The following is a 22,693-nucleotide window of genomic DNA, read 5'->3' on the forward strand; positions in this document are numbered from 1 at the left end:
GCTTCCAGAGCCTTATCTTGATTATTAATTGATGCAGGAGGTGCATTGTGTCCATTCTGGTGGTAACATTCCCTGGGTAGCTGACTCTTAGCTGTGTAAGAATGCTGGTTTATTATGATCAAGTAAGTTAGCCAGCAAACAGTATTGATTTGCTGCTACGCATTCTAATTGGGATCCTGCCTTGACTTCCCTAAGTGATGGATTGCAACACTGAAATGTAAGCTAAATAAATACTGTCCACTGAATTTTGCTTTTAGTTAGAGTAACTCATTACAGCAACAGGAAAGAAACTAGAACACACTGTCTGATCCAGTTACTAGGAAATTCCAGTAAAGACTACACCATGGTGGCATAAAGCAGATCAGAGGTTCCCACAGGCTGAGGATGTGGTCAGGTCAACTGGTCAAAATGCAAGGAGTAAGCATTTGTGAGGTTCCCAACCACAAATTGTACATCTATACCATATTCCCTCCATCAAGGCTCAGGGACCATCATGGAAAAGGGGGCATGGGGATTGTGAGAGCCATAGCTTTGTAAAAACCAGAGCAAAGCTGTATCATCTGGACTTCCAATAAGGCCACTGAACTCACAGCAGTTATGGCTGTCTGCATGAAACCTAAAGAGGAGCAGTCAACATTCTGCAAGGAGGGAGGCAGAACTGGTGAGAGCCTCTTCTTCTACCTGAGAAGCTATTGACAGTTGACATTTGGTGAAGTGAGAGTTGGTTTTCTTTCAGGCATGTTCCTGGTAAGTAGATTACATTCCAGTAAATGGTTTCATATCTAGGAGTATATGAGCAGCCCAAGTCGACTGAGTGGATTACAAACCCTATACAACAACAATAACAACAACAAAAGAACATGAAATTGCGAGGGAAAGGGGAGATGGGTATGGTTCTCAGAGGACTTGGGTGTGAATATGATCAAAATATACTGTATGTATGTATGAAATTCTCAAAGAATTAGTAAGACTATTCTATTAAAATAGTGTGGAGAGATGATTTTCCACAAAGTGAGTGAAGACAGTGGGCATGATAATGATGGTTAACACTATATCCATTTCATTTCATAGCATTATACACATATTGAAATCTCACTGAATTGTAAAACTGAAGTTGATAGAAATGTATTTCAGTAATGCCAATCTTTAAAAAAACTGGAAGAATGTGTGTATGGAAAGCTACAATTCAAAATCCTCTCTTTGCCTAGTGTATGAGTCAACTTTCCAGCACTGTGACAAAATGTGCGGTGTAATCGACTTATAAAGAGATTTGTTTTAACACAATTTCAGAGCTTACAGTCCATGATTAGTTCCTTTGGAGACTATAAGGGCACTGTTTTGGTAGCTAAAACTAGACCAATAAGGCTGTTGCTCTCCTTATGGAGTATGAGATATGAAGAGAAAGAGACAAGTGTGGATTTTCAACATCCCCTTTGAGGTCATGCCCATAAATGACTAACATACTCTAAGCCTCATCTTCTGGTTGTTCATCCACCTCCTAAAAGCATTATAGGCTAGAGAACATGCCTCAAATACATTGCTTTGAGAGAAATTTTGAAATTCAAACAATAGCCTTAGAACTTTCTTTCAATATGGTGTGTATGTGTGTGTGTAAGTAAGGGCGCACACACGTGCACATTTGTGGAGGACAAAGGACAACTTTTTGTGCCTTCTTTGCTTTCTAACTTGTTTGAGAATGAGTCTCTGTTTCTCCATTTCTCCACTGCATACTGCAAGGTTGCTTCAGCATGAACTTTCAGGGATTCTACTGTCTTCTGCCTTTATCTCATTGTAGATACACTGGAATTACAGATGTATACAACTATGTCCATCTTTAAATGTGTTCTGGGGACCTAAACTCAGTTTCTTACATTCATGTGTCAAGAGCTGTACCCACTGAGCCAGAGTTTCAACTTCTCTTATTTGCCTCTTTCCTCGCCCCATGGCCCATGGTCAATCTGTTTTCATATACCACCTTCGAGATTTTCTAGATTTCATATTAACTGATACCATCCTGAAGTCACAGTCTGCTCTCCTATTACTATTTTCTCTTTTAACCTTAGTAGCTTCAGCCTCTTTCCTCGCCCCATGGCCCATGGTCAATCTGTTTTCATATACCACCTTCGAGATTTTCTAGATTTCATATTAACTGATACCATCCTGAAGTCACAGTCTGCTCTCCTATTACTATTTTCTCTTTTAACCTTAGTAGCTTCAGCCTCAGTGGGCAGTCTATCTGCACATGCCCTTGCATCATGATTTTCCATGGTCCTTTTTAACTCACAAGGTGTTTTTATAGACTCCTGCATAGACTACACGTTTGTTGAAGCAGGTGCAAACTAGTTTGTAGTTGCTTTCCCATGTTTTCTTTCTGTACAGCTAATGATTCAATATCATATAATCACCAATCTTCAGGGGTAAGCTAAAGAAGATATAGAAATTACCCAAATGACCTTCCCTGACAGGTGCATTTCTATGTATAGATATCTTTAAATAGATCTTATAACTATAAACAGATGGGTACTGCTCTGGTGAAATAGTCTTTTCTATTTTTTTAGTTGTCTAAATCTTGTCCTAGATACCTTCTTACATCAACAATTTCAAGAAACTTACATTATTTTTGTCTTTAGTCTCATATATTTTACTTGTGTTTGTTTTCCTTTATTATTATTAATACTATTATCCTTTTAATTTTTGAGATTATAATACTTTCTGTCGCCAAATAGTATTCTTTTTGCATATTATTTCCTTAAACTCATGTCCTGTGGTTGCCTTTTATATTACTCTCAGTTACTAGAACTGTTATGCATAATGTAATAATGAGAATTCCAGTTTAAGAATATCTTGAGAAATTTTTCTGGTCATATTGTGTAGTAACTATCTGTGTTGGCTCTCTTTCTCACTAGACAACTATTAATTTCTCTTGAAAGAAGAATCTGTTAAATTTCTCTTGTAATCTGTACCACCCTGCAGAGTGCCAGTAGGAGCAGAATAGATTTGGTTGAACAAAGAATCTAGAAGGTGGAAATGAACAGGTGTTCATATAATTGGGCACATATGTGTAATGCAGTGCATGCTTTTAGTTTCCACTCAGCTTCGGATAAGCTAATAGGCTAATAGCTCTTGGCCATTGTTCATGTTCATACTGTGCCCTACTTTTGTTTAACAGATCTCACTATCACTGATACAAACTCAGGATTTAACTTGTTATTTAGAATATGGCCAAATTATTGATACCCCATAGGTTGCAATTTTCCTTTGAATTGATTTCAAGAAATTCATAGGGAAAAAAGTGAATCTAAGTATCTGTTGTGTTTTGCCTAGCAGAAATGATTCACTATGGCCCAAATCATCAACTACATGGGAAAACCTCATAGGATGTGTTTTGCATGCTCTTTACAGCTGTTACCTATTATGCGTCCTCAGGAGTGCCATTTGCTGCTACAACTCACTGGTCCCATAAGCTGAAGTCACCAATATGACTGTAAAAATGTTTGAAATCACAGAGGGGAAAGGAGCAAAACCAACGTGAATGGCTGAAATGCTGATTACATCTTCATAAGATTCCACGGCTGTCCCTGTTTACATGCTAAAAATGTTAAAACAACCTGCTAAACCGTGTGAAGTCTTACAGCATAATAGCTTATCCACTCAACTCTCCCAAGGATACAAACACACTGCCGAAGCCTCTATTTCAGAACTTTAGGTTGGCCTATGGACGCACACATTGAATTATAGTTCATATAAAAGTAATGGAGCCATCTGGCCCAGAAAATGAGAGTATTCTGTTGGTATCAGAAATCTGCAAGAGAGTAGCTATTTTTTATGTCTTCTTATGGGGCAAGGAGCACTTGCTATTGTTATTTAATGTTGTCAGTGAACATAGTCTAAGAGGCACAAAGAGTAATATGCAATTACAAAACTGAAAATACGCTTCTGATTGGGTGCGTATCCATCAAGCCTCTTTATTTCTCTGAAAGCTTTTTATTGGCTGCCAACACAGCTTGATTTGGAAGGAACAAAAGTAGCTGAATAAATTACATGATGAGACAACTGACCTCTAGCTGATTTCAGTTGTGCTGTCAGTGAACTGTGCATATTTTCCACCTAAAATATTTGTTCATAACTTTTAGTTAATGAATGATTAACCACACATGAAAACCTAGGGCAGTATAGACAAAGTCTTTACTTTCTATCTAATTTCATGTTGCCATATAAATGTTAAAAGCATAGTAGGGCTTTTGAGAGGGGCCCTGCTCTCAGAAATAGGGTTAGCCCTGAAGAAAAGTATTCTGAAGGTTGTTCATTGTCCTCTCTATCAAATTTTCCTTTGAATTGAACCCTGGAAACATAATTGTCTAAGCTATTCTCAAATGCATTGTATGTATAATAGAATTCTTTTATAAACAGATCCTGGCATACCTTTCTTCTGATATTAAACCATCATAAGGTTATTTTATACCCATCTCCTTTTCTTTGCTTTTTTCTTTCCTCTTGTAAATAGGGTCACAGAGTAGTCCATGCTGGCCTTGAACTCCCTACATAGCTAGGGACAGCATTCATTTTCTAATCCTTCAATTTTTAACTCCCAGTTTTATGTGATGCTAGGGATAGAATCCAGGGTTTTATCTGTACTGGGCAAGGACTCTACCAACTAAGTTCCATCTTCAGTCTAGGTCTTTTATCTTAAAGTAGTAGTTTGTAATTGCTCTTTTCTGCAAAGTATATCAAATATCAACTTTCGTTTCAACTCCTTCTTTCTGTTCCATTGCAGAAAGCACATCTGAATGAATGTCACCCAAAATATTATTTTATACTTGGTCTTATATGCACTTGGTCAATATTTTTTATACTTTGGCTTATATTCACATGGTAGAATTTAGCATTGTGTAATGGAAATCTGATTGCACTATCATGGAAAAATAGTAAGTTGTTTTTCTCACATGTCCAGACATATTGGAGAAGCCAATGAAGGTACATGTAGTTGCTTAAAGAGATTGCTAAGAACACTCATTCTTTCTACTTGGCATTATACTTATCATGTATTTTCAACACTCATGAAGACTTTCTCACTAGAAGATACTATATCTATGAGCAAGATGAGAAGGAAAAGCACGAGACAAATTTAAAAATCAGTAGTTGTTTGCAAGGTAAAATTGTTCCTTTCATCATATCTTTACTAAGACCCTTCTGCTACCATTTTATATCACTAGAAACACTTATTTTTCATAGCCATGCCTACTTTCAAGTGTATTGATGAAGCTGTGTATTTTATTTGGGGGAAATCCCTGCTCCTGTCCCAAAGGAGGTCTTTGGTAGCTAGAAGGAGAGACAGGATAACATGCAGGCAAGCAACAGTTTGTGGCATGCATAATATCATAAACAAAACATTTTTTGTTTCATTAATTTCTGGTAATTTTATAGAGTACTCTGTTACTGTGCATGGCCTACCAGTGACATGCTAACTTTATTGTTAAGAATATTTGAAACCCAATTTCTGCCCCTACTCTGACAAATACATGTATGTGGCAGTCGATTTGAAGTTCATGCTTCACTACCTACATCTCTTTGCTTCAGGCACTGCCCCATCTCTTCATTTATAGCGCACTGACCTCCTCCTCTTCTTCCTCTTTATCATCCTCTTCCTCATTTCCATTTTACTCTTGAAGCTCCTTTAACCTTTTTTTTTTGTCTGATAAAACATTGCTTATACATCAAGAGAGTCCAAATATCATCACATCCAGGAAATGTCCTCATCTCAGATCTATTTCTGGTGCTCTTTACACAACTCCATTAGGTCTCTTGTCATTGTATGCTTGCATATGTGTCATTACTGACGAATGATATGGCATCTTCTAGAACTAGGTCTTTAATTTATTTGACTTTTACAACCTGATGTTGGTTGCAGTTCCTGGAAAGGTTCTGGACACTTGTTTAAGGAAATGAAGAGCTGAAAATTACCTCTAATGTATGGATGACCTACAAAGAATTGAAGCCAACTGCTCTCACTGTAGTTGGAAAAGGCACCTTGATCTATGCCCCTTCTGTCTAGACCTCAGTGGATCAATGACTGGTGGTAGAAATATGAAAGATAAAAAGTGGGGTTTTTTTGTCTTAATCGGTAATATTAACATAAATCAGTAATATAAAGTCTCATTTGTATATTTTGTTGTCTGCTCTTCAACCTGTGATCAATAGTTACTCTGTTTTATATTTTTGTGTATGTGTGTGCAATGAGAGATAAAGTTTGTTTTCTTATAAAAACATCCATACCATTGAAAAGCAGGAAGACCTTATTTAGTTTGAACTAATTCAAACTATATATAAAGAAATTATTTCTTTATTAACCTTTCAGCTGTTTAGTGACTAAATTTATTTATGGTCAGCAAACAGTACTTGTTATTAAAGCAAGATTAGGAACAGTCAAGAATCAGGAGAGGCTACAAAATAAAAAGTGTGTCAGAAAAAAGTCCATCCACAGATTTGGCCAAGGGTTTATAGTTGACAAAAGTGAATTCTTCATATGATGCCTTCTTTCCCTCTTTATCTTCCAGTACATGGAGAATAGACATTAGTAGTCACTCACAGCACCTTTCCCAGGCTGGGGATGCAGTGCAGTAGTAGAGCACTTGCCTAGTATGTGTAGGGTATTAGGAGCAATCTCTACCACCCAAACAGATAGACCAATAAACACATCAACCACTTTTTTGTATGAGCCCAGGAATGGTCAAGAATATATCTCAGTGCTTGGGTTCTTCTTCTGTCTCCTGTGAATAATAGGCAGAACAGTGAGCTTCTCTGTCCATCACTGATACAGCCTCCATGAGATTTATCTGGTCACTCACAGATCGTATAGGTCACTCAGTAGACTCAGTATTTCTTTCCCCCCTTTACAATGTGAAGGAAGTCATCTTAGGAGTGTGTCTTCAGGTCTTTAGGTATTGATCCCTTCCTTTGAAAGATCAGATTAGGTATCATTCAATCATCCACCAATAACCTCTCTCCTTGCTTTCTGTCTCTACTAGGGAATAAAAGGGCTTATCCTCCCCACATCCCCCATAGACTGCAATCAAATAAGGAGTGAGCTAACATGAACTGAACAGCATGAATTATATTTAACACTTTTTATTTATATATTTTTTGTTTCTCTAACCACATAAGGTCATTATTATAAATATCCCCATTTTACAGATGAGGACATGGGCACCAAGAGATTTAGTCATTTGCCTAAAATCTCAGAGCTGGTAAATGATGAAGATAAGATTCAGTCTGAGATCTTTGATATCCAGCATCTTAATGGACTGTGGAGAGTTAATTGGTTTAAAATCTGCTTTGTGGCTTTTTATCATACCACAAAGTACTTTGCTTTGATAACAGCCTAGAGCCTTGGTGTCCTTGGTCTCTTGGGTCTTGAAGCTTCTGGAGGCAGATGGCTAATGTATAAATGTAGATCATATATATCAAAAACAACCTACTTAGGACTGACGTCATACCCTTCAGGTATGATTCCTTCCCCCGGGAGACTCTGTTGATGGAAATGAAAAACATATCTAGGTTTCATTTCTTGTGCCCCCTTTCCTGCAGGCTGTCGTCCTTATCAGGTGATCACAGCCCGAGTTCACCCAGGTGAGAGCAATGCCAGCTGGGTGATGAAGGGAACCTTGGAGTTCTTAGTCAGCAGTGATCCTGTGGCAAAGCTCCTGAGGGAAAACTTCGTGTTCAAGATCATCCCTATGCTCAACCCAGATGGTGTCATCAATGGCAAGTAGGTCACCTGACTGGCCCAATGGATCCACTACTGCATTTGTGTCACTGTAGTAAAAATCTTCTGCCATCTCATCTAAGGGGCGTTAAGTGTAGAGGCCTTGGTACTCTATAGAGATCTCCCTTGAGCTCCTTCTATCTGAAATGATTAACAATGTGCCTTGCATGCACATTTGTATATATCTCACAGTATTTCTTTAAATAGGAATAGATGAAAACACAAGCATTTTGTACGAGAGAGTCACACAGCTACCCTAGTCCAGTGCTTCATTCATAAAGGAGGGGGTGTGTATACAGGGTCCCCAAAAACTCCTCCAGCTCACTTGGTGAACCAGTGGCATTTCAGGGTTCAGTCCATGAGTTTTCATGGTGACTACCAATGCTTCTGCATTAGTATTACTTGTAGCTGCAAAGAAATATCTATTTAGTTATATATTACTGAATATAATTGAATAAGGAGTTATTTAATTAAATAACTGGATATAAATAAAATAAGAGTTTCATGCTAATGGACTGGAATGTTGTCTGGAAAAGAGAAGTGTGGTATCCTCATTTTCAAAATGCTGCTGCAGATCTTTAGGATGTATTAGGGAATAAAACTCTGAGGTCTGTGAGTAGGGCTCAGAGTCTGAGCTCAGGCCCAGATAAGGGACCCAAGGTCACATAACCAGGGAGTGGGAGGATTAACATTTATAGATACCCATTTAGCCCTTTTAGTAAGGAGGACTCTTTGTCCTATAAGAATGGGAGATTCTGTCCCATACATAAACAAAATGAAAGATGAACAGAAAATACTGTGAGAAAATGTTTATTTCAAAGATTAAAATAAAAATCATACTTTAAGATATCATTAGCATAGAAGCAAAAATTAAATTTAGAGAATACAGAAAATAAGGTAACAGTAAAGGGTTTGAAAGCAACAAATAAAAAGGGTCATAAAGAGACACACAAAAAGTTATAAATGATCACGGGGCTTAAATAAAAAGAGACAAAGATTAATCCTTTCAAGAAAAGAAATGAAATATTAAACAACTCTAATAGATTTCTTTTTTGATAACTATATAGATTAAATTTAAAGTGTTAAGAATATAATGGCTACACATATATGATACATGTATTATACATCATATAGAACACAGATTATATATATATATAAATTATATATAATATATGGTCATATAATATGTAATATAAAATGAAATTATATAATATAAAAGAACTAAGACAAATCCAAAGCATGTAATATGTCAAAGTATGTCAATACAAATCAATTAAAGCTATAGACATTAAAAGCAATAGCTAGATACAAAAAAGGAAAGAGTGAATGAAAGAAGTATAAATAAAGAAAGAAAAATTCAAAAGAAAAAGTGTACCAATCTGTATTTAATATATTAGATTAACACAACTAGGTTAGCTCAGTAGATCACAGGTGTAATTTATTTATTTAGTTGTCTATTTTCTTTTCTTGATTACTAATTGATTTATTCACTTATTGAGTTCTTATTTTCTTGGTAGAGATTGTTTGATAAGGACTGCTCAATACTGACTCCACAGAGGATTGGGAGTCCAGGTCCTTCACTGAAGAGCATCAGTCTTCTCTGGCAGCAATGGGGCCTCTAGAATCTTAGACTGGTTCAGACCCACCCTCAAGTGGTATCTTTTAAGGCTACCACACCTGGTTCCTGTCATGTGCTCCTCTAAGTCCGCAGTCAATCTCTGGCTGTTCCCTGCTTGAGCAGCCAAGAATTTTACAGTCTTTCTCAGCCTACATGGATGGAAAAAAGCTAAGGAAGGTATTCTGAGGGAGATGACCCCAATTGGTTATTTTATTATCCAACTTGTCTCGCTTCTCTCTTTCCATGGAACTATCAGGGATCAGAAGAAAATTGGAAAGAGTATCAGACTAGGCATGTTTAACTGACCAGGATCTCTGGGTGTCTCCTGATCTACTCAGTTTTTTCCTTTGGTGGAAGATGATAATGTACTGCTCATAGGCATTTCTTGAAAGAGAAAATCTCGCTTACCCAAAGCTTAGGGATTTCCTATTCAAGCTCGGGGATAAAGTGTTGAAGCTCCTTCTATTTCACATACTCATACCTCCAAATTAGGGTGTGCTCCAGGTCTTTGGTCAAAGTTAATGGGGTTTCAGTCACTGAGGAGCCTGTTGGCTGGTGTGCACATTATATCCAGCTCACAGCTGGTTACTTTGTTTCCCAAATGGCAGGGCAGCTTCTTCCCAGTGACAATGGCATTCATCATCATTACTATTATTTATTATGACTCTGATTGCTCTTTTATTTATACATCTTTCATCATAGAGCCTGAGACACTTTGTAGATCACTTGGACTGAACAAACAAGTATGTCTGAAAACAAATTGGAAATCATAGCACTTTCCACAGATAGAATAATCAGCGGGCCATAGAATGGAAAGGACTCAATGCTGCCATGAAAACATGGAATGTCACAATATAATGCTTAAAACTCTATGTCTTGAACCTATTTATGAATGGACTTAAAATGTGCTTCATCTAAGTTTCACCTGAGACACTTCTGTAGTTGATATTCCATTGTCTGGTCATGCCTACACCACTGTGTGTAATTAGGTGGGTGTTTACATTATTGTGTTTTAACCTTTGCTCTCTGAGATTCAACTATTGTAGTCAGTCTTCCATGTATATATCAAATTATCGCTGTACACATTTTGATTTCCTCATGAGAAATATTCCCCAAGCTTGATGCAGTTCACCTAAACTTTGTATATGGTTGTCATTCCCAATGTCTGGAATGTCACTGATTTTCTTTGGACATAATGCTATTAACAGGCATCTTAAGTGCCAGAAGTGATCTGTGAATGTTTGACTAAAAGGAGATAATATTTGCATCCTATTTGTGGCTCCAAACATCACCATGTCAATTAGAGCTAGACTACACTTTGTGTGCTTAGGCATTTGCTTGCATGCATGTGCTCAGGTATTTGTGCACATGCCTGTGTATGTACACATGTGGAGAACAAAGTGTAATTGTAGGTGTTGTTCCTCAGATGATGTCTATGGTGGATAATTTTGGTTGTCAATTTAACTTCATTTAGGATCAACAACCCCCAAGCATCTGGGCACACTTGTGAGGGATTTTCTTGATTGGGTCATTTGAGGTTAGACCTTCCTCACTCCCAACCAAGGTCATGTTTTCTGGTGACAGCCTACATAAAAGAACAAGGAAGAAGTGAACATTTTGTTTTCTGCCTGCTTACACTCACTATAACTGAAAATTTTCTTTATCTTGTTGCTGACACATACTTCACTTATATTAGAATTTACTTCTTTGGGATTCCAATATAGACAGAAGACCAGCTGCTCTCCATGAATTCCCTGGGATTCTAACATCGGACTGGAACTGGTGAGGCATTTTGTCTTGTTGACTGAACAAATACTAGATTTATGGCTTTTAGGTTGGGATTAAGCCATTCTTGGACTACTTAGACCACAGCTTGTCAGTCATTTAAATAAGTAACCCATATATATATATATATATGTGTGTGTGTGTGTGTGTGTGTGTGTGTGTGCGCATATATTCACATATATGTAATATATAAATGTAGAATTTAATTATACATTTCATATCCATTATATATATTTCACACACTCACACACAAATCAGTATTCTTTTTCTTTAGAGAACCTTGAATAATATACTATCCATCTGTGTTTCACTGGCCTGGGACATACTAGATAGACTGACTCATCAGGGAACCTGAGGGATCTACCTGTCATTACTTCTCCAGTTCTGGAATTTCAAGTGCTAGCTGTTGTACCAAGCTTTTTTGTTTCTAATTTTGGTTCTGGAGACCAAATTTACCTTCTAATTCTTGGAAGGCAAGAGCTTTACCAATCAAGGCATTTTCCCAACTCCATAACAAACTTTTAATTTAAAACTTACCATGGACCTACATGGAGCTTACAAACATGTGTCATAATAGAACAGTTTCCTTTTGTGGCATTGATGACAAACCTCTGAGGATGACTGGAAGATTTTGATAATAGTGGTCAGAGAGACACAGCCAGAATTTCTCGCAAGAAAAATATAGTGAGTCTTGCCAAGTTAAGAATCCCTTAGCAACACAAGTCTGAACAGGGAAACAAATACAACGATATATCTGTTATGATTAATTCCAAAAGAAACAATTTCCCATCTCCTGGCTGAGCTATGTATTAAATTAGGCTGAGTTCTCAGTGAGACAGGAGCAATGCAGTGGTTCTGAGATTCATAATTCTTTTCAACATGGGCTAGAAGAGAATGAGCTTTAGCAAGCCAGGTTAAATCAGAAGGAAGGGTGGGAGATATATTAAAGTGGGAATAGAAGAAAAGGCAGATGGCTTTCAAGCTGCTAAATAGGTACAGATACTATATAAATGGGGAGAGAGTGAAGCAGGGAAAAGGGCATGCCTGATTCCCATTTGTTAAATTTCAGGTGTTGATGGTATCATCAGCATAATTCTTACAAAGCCAACACAAAGCCTAGTGCTTTATTCACAGGAGACTGAACATATTGATCCTAGGAGTATGTCCAACTCCATAAACATGATTATCTTCTTCCAAATGCCTTGTGGACCAGACACAAACAACAATAATAAGCACAGGAGCTAGTGCAAGCAAACACAACAAGGTGTTTAAAAACTAACAGCATAATGTACAAGAGGAAACAAGTCAAGCTATAAAAATCATATATAAAAGACACTTGGCTGGTCTACTCTCATGAAGACACCTTATCCTGAACCTTCCTAGAGCAGCTGAGCAGTGGTACAACTACTGCACTTGGAGCAGCTGAGGAACCATTGCACTCAGAACAGCAGGATTTTGGGATCCAAAAGGAAGCCGTAGTCCCAGGAGCTCTTCTATCCAGGAGCTCAGGATCACAGGATCACAGAGACATCTGGACTCTGAGGAGTTCTGACATAAGCAAGATAACTGGAAAGACAGGCTCCAGTCAGAGACAGTGAGTGCAGGTAGAGTTAAAAATGGAAGTAGAGTTAACCAGATGGCAAAAGGCAAGAGCAAGAACATAAGCAACAAAAACTAAAGTTACTTGGCATCATCAGAACCCAGTTCTCTCACCATAGCAAGTCCTGGACACCTCATCACACCAGAAAAGCAGGATTCAGGTTTAAAATGACTTCTCATGATGATGATAGAGGACTTTAAAAAGGACATAAACAACTCCCTTAAAGAAATACAGGAGAACACAGGTAAACAGGACAGGTAGAAGCCCTTAAAGAGGAAACACAAAAGTCCCTTAAAGAATTGCAAGAAAACACAACCAAACAGGTGAAGGAATTGAACAAAACCACCCAGAATCTAAAAATTGAAATAGAAACAATGAAGAAATCTCAAAGGGAAACCACCCTGGAGATAGAAAACCTAGGAAAGAAATCAGGAGTCATAGATGTAAGCATCACCAACAGAAGACAAGAGACAGAAGAGAGAATCTCATGTGCAGAAAATACAGTGGAAAACATTGACACAACTGTCAAAGAAAATGCAAAATGCAAAAAGCTCCTAACGCAAAACATCCAGGAAATCCAGAACACAGTGAGAAGACCAAACCTAAGGATAATAGGTATAGATGAAGGTGAAGATTCCCAACTTAAAGGGCCAGTAAATATCGTCAACAAAATTATAGTAGAAAACTTTCCTAACCTAAAGAAAGAGATACCCATGAACATACAAGAAGCCTACAGAACTCCAAATAGACTAGACCAGAAAAGAAATTCCTTCCCTCACATGATAATCAAAACATCAAATGCATAACACAAAGAAAAAAATACTAAAAGCAGTAAGGGAAAAAGGTCAAGTAACATATAAAGGCAGACCTGTGGAATGGTACCAGACTTCTCACCAGAGACTATAAAAGCCAGAAGATCCTGGAGTGGTATCATACAGACCCTAAGAGAACACAAATGCCAGCCCAGACTACTATACCCAGCAAAACTCTCAATCACTATAGATGGAGAAACCAAGTTATTCCATGACAAAGCCAAATTTACACAATATCTTTCCACAAATCCAGCTCTACAAAGGATAATAGATGGAAAACTCCAAGAAAAGGAGGGAAACTACAACTTAGAAAAAGCAAGAAAGTAATCTTCTAATCCAAAAGAAGACAGCTACACAAAATAATTCCACCTCTAATAATTAAATGGCAGAAAGAAACAATCACTTTTCCTTAATATCTTTTAAAAACAATGGATCGATTCCCCAATAAAAAGATGTAGACTAACAGACTAGATATGTAAATAGGACCCAGAATTTTGCTGCATAATGGAAACGCACCCCAGTGACAAAGACAGACACCACCTCAGAGTAAAAGGATGGAAAACAATTTTCCAAGCAAATGGTCCCAAGAAACAAGCTGGAGTAGCCATTCTAATTTCAAATAAAATCAACTTTCAACCAAAAGTTATCAAAAAAAAAATAAGTAAGGACACTTCATACTCATCAAAGGAAAAATCTATCAAGATGAACTGTCAATTCTGAACCACTATGCTCCAAATACAAGGGCATCCACATTCATAAAAGAAACTTACTAAAACTCAAAGCACATATTGCACCTCACACAATAATAGTGGGGGATTTCAACACCCTACTTTCACCAATGGACAGATCATGGAAACAGAAACTAAACAGAGACACAATGAAATTAACAGAAGTTATGAACCAAATGGATTTAATGATTACTATAGAACATTTCATCCTAAAACAAAAGAATATACATTTTTCTCAGCACCTCATGGTATCTTCTCCAAAATAGACCATATAATTGGTCACAAAACAGGCCTCAACAAATACAAAAAGATTCAAATAATCCCTTGCATCCTATCAGATCACCACAAACTAAGGCTGGTTTTCAATAATAACAAAAACAATGGAAAGCCCACATACACATAGAAACTGAACAACACAATGACTTGGTCAAGGAAGAAATAAAGAAAGAAATTAAAGACTTTTTAGAATTTAATGAAAATGAAGGCTCATCACACCAAAACTTATGGGACACAGTGAAAGCAGTACTAAGAAGAAAACTGTTAGCTCTAAGAATCTACAAAAAGAAACTGGAGAGAGCATACACTAGCAATTTGACAGCACACCTTAAAGCTCTAGAACAAAAAGAAGCAAATATTCCCAAGAGGAGTAGAAGGCAGGAAATAATCAAACTCAGGGCTGAAATCAACCAAGTAGAAACAAAAAGAACTATACAAAGTATTAACAAAACCAGGAGCTGGTTCTTTGAGAAAATCAACAAGATAGATAAACCCTTAGCCAGACTAACCAGAGACACAGAGAGAGTATTCAAATTAATAAAATCAGAACTGAAAAGGGAGACGTAACAACAGAAATTGAAGAAATTCAAAAAATTACCAGATCCTACTACAAAAGCTTACACTCAACAAAAATGGAAAAATCTGGATAAAATAGACTATTTTCTAGATAAATACCAGTTATCAATGTTAAATCAGGAGCAGCTAAGCCATCTAAATAGTCCCATAACCCTGAAAGAAATAGAAGCAGTCATTAAAAGTCTTCCCAGCAAAAAAGTCTGGGTCCAGATGGTTTTAGTGTAGAATTCTATCAGACTTTCAAGGAAGACCTAATACCAGTTCTCTTCAAACTATTCCACCAAATAGAAACAGAAGGAATGCTACCCAATTTGTCCTGTGAAGCCACAATCACGATCATACCTAAACCTAACAAAAACCCAACAAAGAAAGAAAACTTCAGACCAATCTCCCTTATGAATATCTATGCAAAAATACTCAATAAAATTTCCACAAACCGAATCCAAGAACATATCAAAACAATCATCCATCATGATCAAGTAGGCTTTATCTTAGGAATGCAGGGATGGTTCAATATATGGGAATCCATCCATGTAATCCACTATATTAACAAAATCAAAGAAAAAAAACCACATGATCATCCCACTAGATGCTGAGAAAGCAATTGACAAAATTCAACATCCCTTCATGTTAAAAGTATTGGAAACATGAGGAATTCAAGGCCCATACCTAAACATAGTAAAAGCAATATACAGCAAACCAGTAGCCAACATCAAACTAAATAGAGAGAAACTTGAAGCAATCCCACTAAGAACAGGGACTAGACAAGGCTGCCTACTCTCACCCTACCTTTTCAATATAGTACTGGAAGTCCTATTCGGAGCAATTAGACAACAAAAAGAAGTCAAAGGGATACAAATAAGAAAGGAAGAAGTCGATATGATAGTATACTTAAGTGACCCTAAAACTTCCACCAGAGAACTCCTAAACCTGATAAACAACTTCAGCAAAGTGGCTGGATATAAAATTAACTCAAACAAATCAGTTATCTTCCTCTATTCAAAGGATAAACAGGCTGAGAAAGAAATTAGGGAAATGACACCCTTCACAATAGTCACAAATAATTAAAATACCTTGGTGTGAATCTAACCAAGAAAGTGAAAGAGCTGTATGACAAGAACTTCAAGTCTCTGAAGAAACAAATGGAAGATCTCAGAAGATGGAAAGATTTCCCATGCTCCTGAATTGGCAGGATTAACTTAGTAAAAATGGCCATCTTGCCAAAAGCAATCTGCAGATTCAATGCAATCACCATTAAAATTCTAACTCAATTCTTCACAGAGTTAGAAAGAGAAATTCTCAAATTCATTTGGAATAACAAAAAAACCCAGGATAGTGAAAACTATTATCAACCATAAAAGAACTTCTGGGGGAATCTCCATCCCTGATCTCAAGCTGTACTACAGAGCAATAGTGATGAAAACTGCATGGTATTGGTACAGAGACAGGCATGAAGATCAATGGAATAGAATTGAAGACCACACACTTATGGTCACTTGATCTTTGACAAAGGAGCTAAAACCATCCAGTGGAAAAAGGTCAGCATTTTCAACAAATGGTGCTGGATCAACTGGAGGACAACATGTAGAAGAATGCAAATCCATCCATTCTTATCTCCTTGTACAAAGCTCAAGTCCAAGTGGATAAAGGACCTTCACATAAAACCAGATACCCTGAAACTAATAGAAGAGAAGGTGAGAAAGACCCTTGACTACCTAGGCACAGGGGGAAAGTTCCTAAACAGAACACCAATGGCTTATGCTCTAAGATCAAGAAATGACAAATGGGCCTCATGAAATTGCAAGGTTTCTGTAAGGCAAAGGACACTGTCAATAGGACAAAATGGCAACCAACAGATTGGGAAAAGATCTTTACCAATCCCACATCGATAGAGGGCTAATATCCAATATATACAAAGAACTCAAGAAATTAGACTCCAGACAACCAAATAACCTTATTAAAAATGGGGTACAGAGCTAAACAATGAATTCTCAACTGAGGAAACTCGAATGGCAGAGAAGCACCTAAAGAAATGTTCAGCATCCTTAGTCATCAGGGAAATGCAAATCAAAACAACCCTGAGATTTCACCTCACACTAGTCAGAATGGCTAAGATCAAAAACTCAGGTGATAGATGCTGGCGAGGATGTGGAGAAAGAGGAACACTCCTCCATTGTTGGTGGGATTCCAAGCTGGTGCAACCACTCTGGAATCAGTCTGGCAGTTCCTTAAAAAATTGGACATAGCATTACCTGAAGACCCAGCTATACCACTCTTGGGCATATACCCAGAAGATGCTCCAACATATAACAAGGACATATGCTCCAGTATGTCTTATTAATAATAAGCAGCCTTATTAATAATAGCCAGAAGCTGGAAAGAACCTAAATGTCCTTCAACAGAGGAATGGATACAGAAAATGGGGTACACTTACACAATGGAGTATTACTCAAATATTAAAAACAATGAATTCGAGAAATTCTCAGGCAAATGGATGAAACTAAAACATATCCTGAGTGAGGTAACATGGTCACAAAAGAAAACACATGGTATCCACTCACTGATAAGTGGATATTAGCCCCCAAAGCTTGGAATACCCAAGATACAATTCACAGACCGCATGTAGGTCAAGAAGAAGAAAGACTAAAGTGTGGATGCTTTGGTACTTCTTAGAAGGGGGAACAAAATACGCACAGGAGGAAATACAGAGACAAAGTGTGGGACAGAGACTGAAGGAAAGGTCATCCAGAGACTGCCCCACCTGGGGATGCATCCCATATACAGTCATCAAACTCAGAAACTATTGTGGATGCCAAGAAGCACATGCTGACAGAAGGCTGATATAAGCTGTCTCCTGAGAGGCTCTTCCAGAGCTTACCAATACAGTGGTGGATGCTCACAGCCAACCATTGACCTGAGCATGGGGTTCCCAATGGAGGAGTTAGAGAAAGGACTGAATTAGATGAAGGGGTTTGCAACTCCATAGAATGAACAACAATATCAACCAACCAGACACCACGCCCCGAGGTCCCAGGGACTAAACCACTAACCAAAGAGTATACCTGGAGGGACCCATGACTCCAGCTGCATATGTAGCACAGGATGGTCTTGTCAGCTATCAATGGGAGAAGAGGCCCTTGGTCCTTTGAAAGCTAGATGTCCCATGTTTGAGAATGCAAGGGCAGGTAGGTGGGAGTAGGTGGTTAGAGAGGGAACACCCTCATAGAAGCAGGGGGGAGTTGGAATAGGGAATTTCCAGGGGTGAAACAGGGAAAGGGGATAACATTTGAAATGTAAATAAAGAAAATATCCAATAAAAGAAAAAAAAAAGAATGTATTTCTAAGAAAATAAAAATATTTGAAGGGAAACATTTTTCTGAGGAAATAAAGATATTTAAGTATCTAAAAAGAAAAAGGAAAGAAAATATCCAATAAAATAAAATAAGAAATGTAAATAAAGCAAATATCCAACAAAAGATAAAAGGAAAAAGAAAAAATAATTCTACAGAAAACACTGTTGGGAAAGATACTTTCGTTATCTGTCAATAAACTGACATCTAGGTGTATCATCTATTTTTAAAATATAATTATATAACCATATCCATTGAGACTTTCTACAAATCATATATTCTGTTACATAACTTAAAGCCTAACAAAATCTTCTATGGAAAATATGCAATCATTATTATATTTAAAATAGCAATCTCAGAGCATTGACAGACAATAGTTAATAAACAATTTTCCATTGTAAACACCTTATAGATGGGTCCTATTGTTATGTTCCTAATAAGTTTATTTGGCCACTTCATGATGATAAATTTTCAAGTTCAGATGCTAGAATAAAACATTATGTAAATTGTATATTTGATGCTGATTTGGCTGAGTTCTTTCTATTATGAAATTCAGAGGTTTATGTCTACACTAAAAATGGGTGGTGTTGCTGGGTGTTCATACCCTTGTGAATATAAACATTATAAACATTAGTATTTGCATTGGTATGTTAGATTACATATGACTTTAACCTTTTATAGTTGTGACTTCTAATTAGTAAATTTCCCAGAAAACTGGGAATCTCTCTCTTTTACTCATAATTTCAAGATCAAAAAAAATTAGAAATAAAAAGTGTCTAATACGTGTTTGTTGACTCTCCCCTTGACTGCACCTGATCATTTTGTTATTTCATAAAATGTGACTCACATGTGAAGTTGTAGCAAAGAAAGGGATATGAAAGATTTTGATTAGAAATGAACATATCTTTATTTGGATATAAACTCAGTCAAATATTAGTATGTGGGTGTTATTTTGGTATATGGGACAGTAGTGCTTAAAATTAAAAGAGGAAATTTCTATCTTAGCCTTTGGGATCCACGTTCAGTTGACTCTGTGGCCATGATAATTACCTAGTGTTTTATTTCCTCCTTCTGGTCTTACTCATTTATGTTCCTCAAAGAATTACCAAGGACATTCAGGGAGCCTGGTTTTATGTCTGGGTAATTTCAAGTAAGCTAAAGCTGAATAAGCTTGGCATGTGTGGCTTCCTCTAAGCTCGGGGGATTTATGTTTTTAAGACCTTCAGAACATGGGAGGAGGGGATTCATTTTTCCATAGGTTTCTTGGTCTATACTTGACTTCTGAAGCACATGTTGCCTGTATGCTTGCAGACTTTGAGTTCTGTAGTATTCCCCAACAGAGCAAGGGCAGAGGACCAGGTTTCTATTCGTGGAGATGAGGGAAGGACAAGAAGGAACATGGATAATCAAACCTGCCAGCATGTGTCTCTGTGTTACTGCCTCTTTTTGTTTGTTTGTTTGTTTTGCTGTTGTTGTTGTTCCAATGTCTGTCTCTTTGCTTCTAAACAAATGTTCTCTCTCTCCATTTCTCTTTCTTTTCTCCTTTTCTTTTCACCCTCTATCCAAAAGATACCTTTCTGGAGACTTAGAAGAACACAGGCTGCATAACTTGTAAGAGAACAGTCTATGTGTTCTTTAGACTTTGGAAAGACAGGCACTTTGGTCCCTGTTTTCTGTAGAAATGTGGCTTGTGGTGTCGATAATATAATGCCAGTACTTTCTCTTGAAGGCTCAGCTCCTTAGTTCTTCCTTCAGAGTCATCCCATGGCAATGGAAAGCTCCTACTTTGACATTCGTCTGCAGAACTTTGGTCCCTGGTGCTCTCACCCCCTTAACTGTGCAAGTTTAACCTGAACCAATCATTGGTTCCTTCTACACAGTACTTCTTCAGTCTTCCTGAGAGCTGAAAAGGGGACTGCAAGATCAATCATCTTCCTCCTTCCCTCCTCTTCTTCCTCCCTTTCTCCTTCCATGCCTCTTTGTCATTCCCTCTCCCTTTCTTTCTTTCTATCCTGTTTTAGTGCTGGGAATCAAACCAAGACTCTGCATGCACCAGGTAGACACTCTACAACTCAATGAAAGACATAGCCCTGTGATCGCATAGGTTTTTGTTTGTTTCAAAACAGGGTCTTACTATGTAGCTCTTGCTGTTCTAGAACTCATTATATAGACCATGCTAGCCTAAAATTCACAGAGATCCACCTGCATCTTCCTCCTGAATGCTGGGATTAATGGTATGTGCCACTATGCCTGGCTGCTCACATAGCCTTTATTTTCATCGATTCTATTCTTTTGTATTATTTGTAGCACCTCAGAAATAACAGCGAATGAACTGTTTTTGACTTTATTAATTTTTAAGAAACTTTTCAGGTTTTATGACATGGAACTGAGCTTGAGTAACTGAATGAAATGTTAGTGTAGATTCTGATTCTACCTTGTTTGTGTACTTCTGTGTTTGGGGGCTCTGACTGGAGGGGACTGAAGAATATCTTATCTACTCTTTGCTTTGTCTTACTTATGTTCAACACTTTGGAAAATTTGTTACTTTGATCTACTCAGTGGAACCATACTTTTCTCCATCTACCTCCCAGCCTCAGTGGAAGGGATAGAAGCTACTTTTGGTCCATTCTGTATTCCAATATATTTTATTAGACAAATGGGACAAGTAAAAAGAATAGTTTGATCTCATCGTTTTCCCACTACAACTTCATAAAATGAAAGGCACACATTTAAATTTAAAAAATGGAAGATATCAAAGATACTTTTTTTGTGTCCTGACTTAAATTCTTTCTTTGCAAATGCCTGTCAGTAATTCTCTACTCCTGGTCTAAAGGGAAACTGCAGGGATTTCTTGTCACCTCTCCTGACAGGTGGAAGGAGACAGGGAAGCCCATAAAGAATGTGGTTTGCTGTGACTGCCAATCCTCCTCTGTTCATAAACTGCAGGCACAGTGTGGGCTCTGAACAATGGAGTCCTGGTTCAGAGGAAAATCGACACACTCAATCTTGCTGATGAACTTGTTCATGTAGATCAGAAATAATTTGCTCCGGGTACTCTCAAGGTCCTGCTGTTAAGTCATTAGCGTAACGTGCAATGCCAGATCACTTTGGGCTAGGAGTTCTGGGAGAGCATTCTCAAGGGCTACCTCCATTGCCTGCACGTGGAGATTAGATCAGGTGCTTTAGGACTTCATTTGCCTTTCACAGACATCTCAGATTTGAATAAATATTGCTATTTATTATTCCCAAATTTAGGGTTATTAATTATATCAGCATAAACCTAATTTATGCCATCATAAACAGCGATAATAAATGCTGCCAACTGCTAATACCCAGCTCTTGCCAACTGTGCCTGTAGTTGATGGGTTCCCCCATCCCACTTCCCAGAAGTATTAAATTAAAAATGAGCCAATGTTGCAGAATCATTGATCAAGTGGGGACTGAGGCTCTTGGGAAAATGTGTTTGTTTTGTTAAGTGTTTTGATCCTTCATTGGCTGAACAAGTTCTCATGTTTGACTGTATTCCAGTGTTACTCCCTTGTTGCCTCCCCCTCCAGCTCTTGTAGAAGGGAAAGAAATGGGAGCAGGGATAGCAGGGTGGAAGAAGGCTCAGGGCATCATTCTTCTTTCTCAATATGCCCTTTCGACATGTGTCATCAGGGCATGCCCAACTCCTAACATGTTCTTTCAGCGCATACTTAGAAATCTTTATGAAAAATTCTTAGGTACTATATAGATGCAGTGTTTTCGACTTGCATTTCATTTTGACCATGTATCTAGTGAATTATAAGGCCTTCTAACATACAAACAATTCTGTGACTAGACGTGGGAAGCATAGACCTCACAACCCTGCCAAAACAGAGGATGTTTTTGAAAAAAAAAAATGTTATTTAATCTCAAATCTCATTGGGAGGGTGTCTACTTTATGAGGGGAGGAGGAGTCCATTCTTTTATGAGAGCTCCATAAGATCACATTGCCTTTCTCAAGGGGAACAATTTTTTTTTTTATCATCCTTTGTCCTGGTTCCTGTTTTATCTCTCTGTGGTGGTTGCAGGGTTAATACAGTGTATAATCCTGACCAGATAATCAAAAGATCCTGCCTGAGGTCAAACTTGACTTCCTTTCAGCAGGGTGGCTTTGGACTAGTTACTTAACCTCTCTACTCTTATTCCTTCAACATATTAC

General features: G+C 37.6%; 1 protein-coding gene across 2 annotated transcripts in view; it reads left to right on the plus strand.

The window, feature by feature from the left end:
* Agbl1 (AGBL carboxypeptidase 1) overlaps positions 1-22,693 on the plus strand; it is a 788,584-nt gene that overhangs the window by 304,830 nt on the left and 461,061 nt on the right. For both annotated transcript variants that reach the window (XM_076936072.1, XM_076936077.1), the window contains exon 18: positions 7,585-7,765. In XM_076936072.1, the coding sequence (XP_076792187.1) occupies positions 7,585-7,765 (181 nt within the window). The remainder of the gene's footprint in view (positions 1-7,584; positions 7,766-22,693) is intronic.

This window comes from Arvicanthis niloticus, chromosome 1, assembly GCF_011762505.2.
Source record: "Arvicanthis niloticus isolate mArvNil1 chromosome 1, mArvNil1.pat.X, whole genome shotgun sequence".
Classification (NCBI taxonomy): Eukaryota; Metazoa; Chordata; class Mammalia; order Rodentia; family Muridae; genus Arvicanthis; species Arvicanthis niloticus.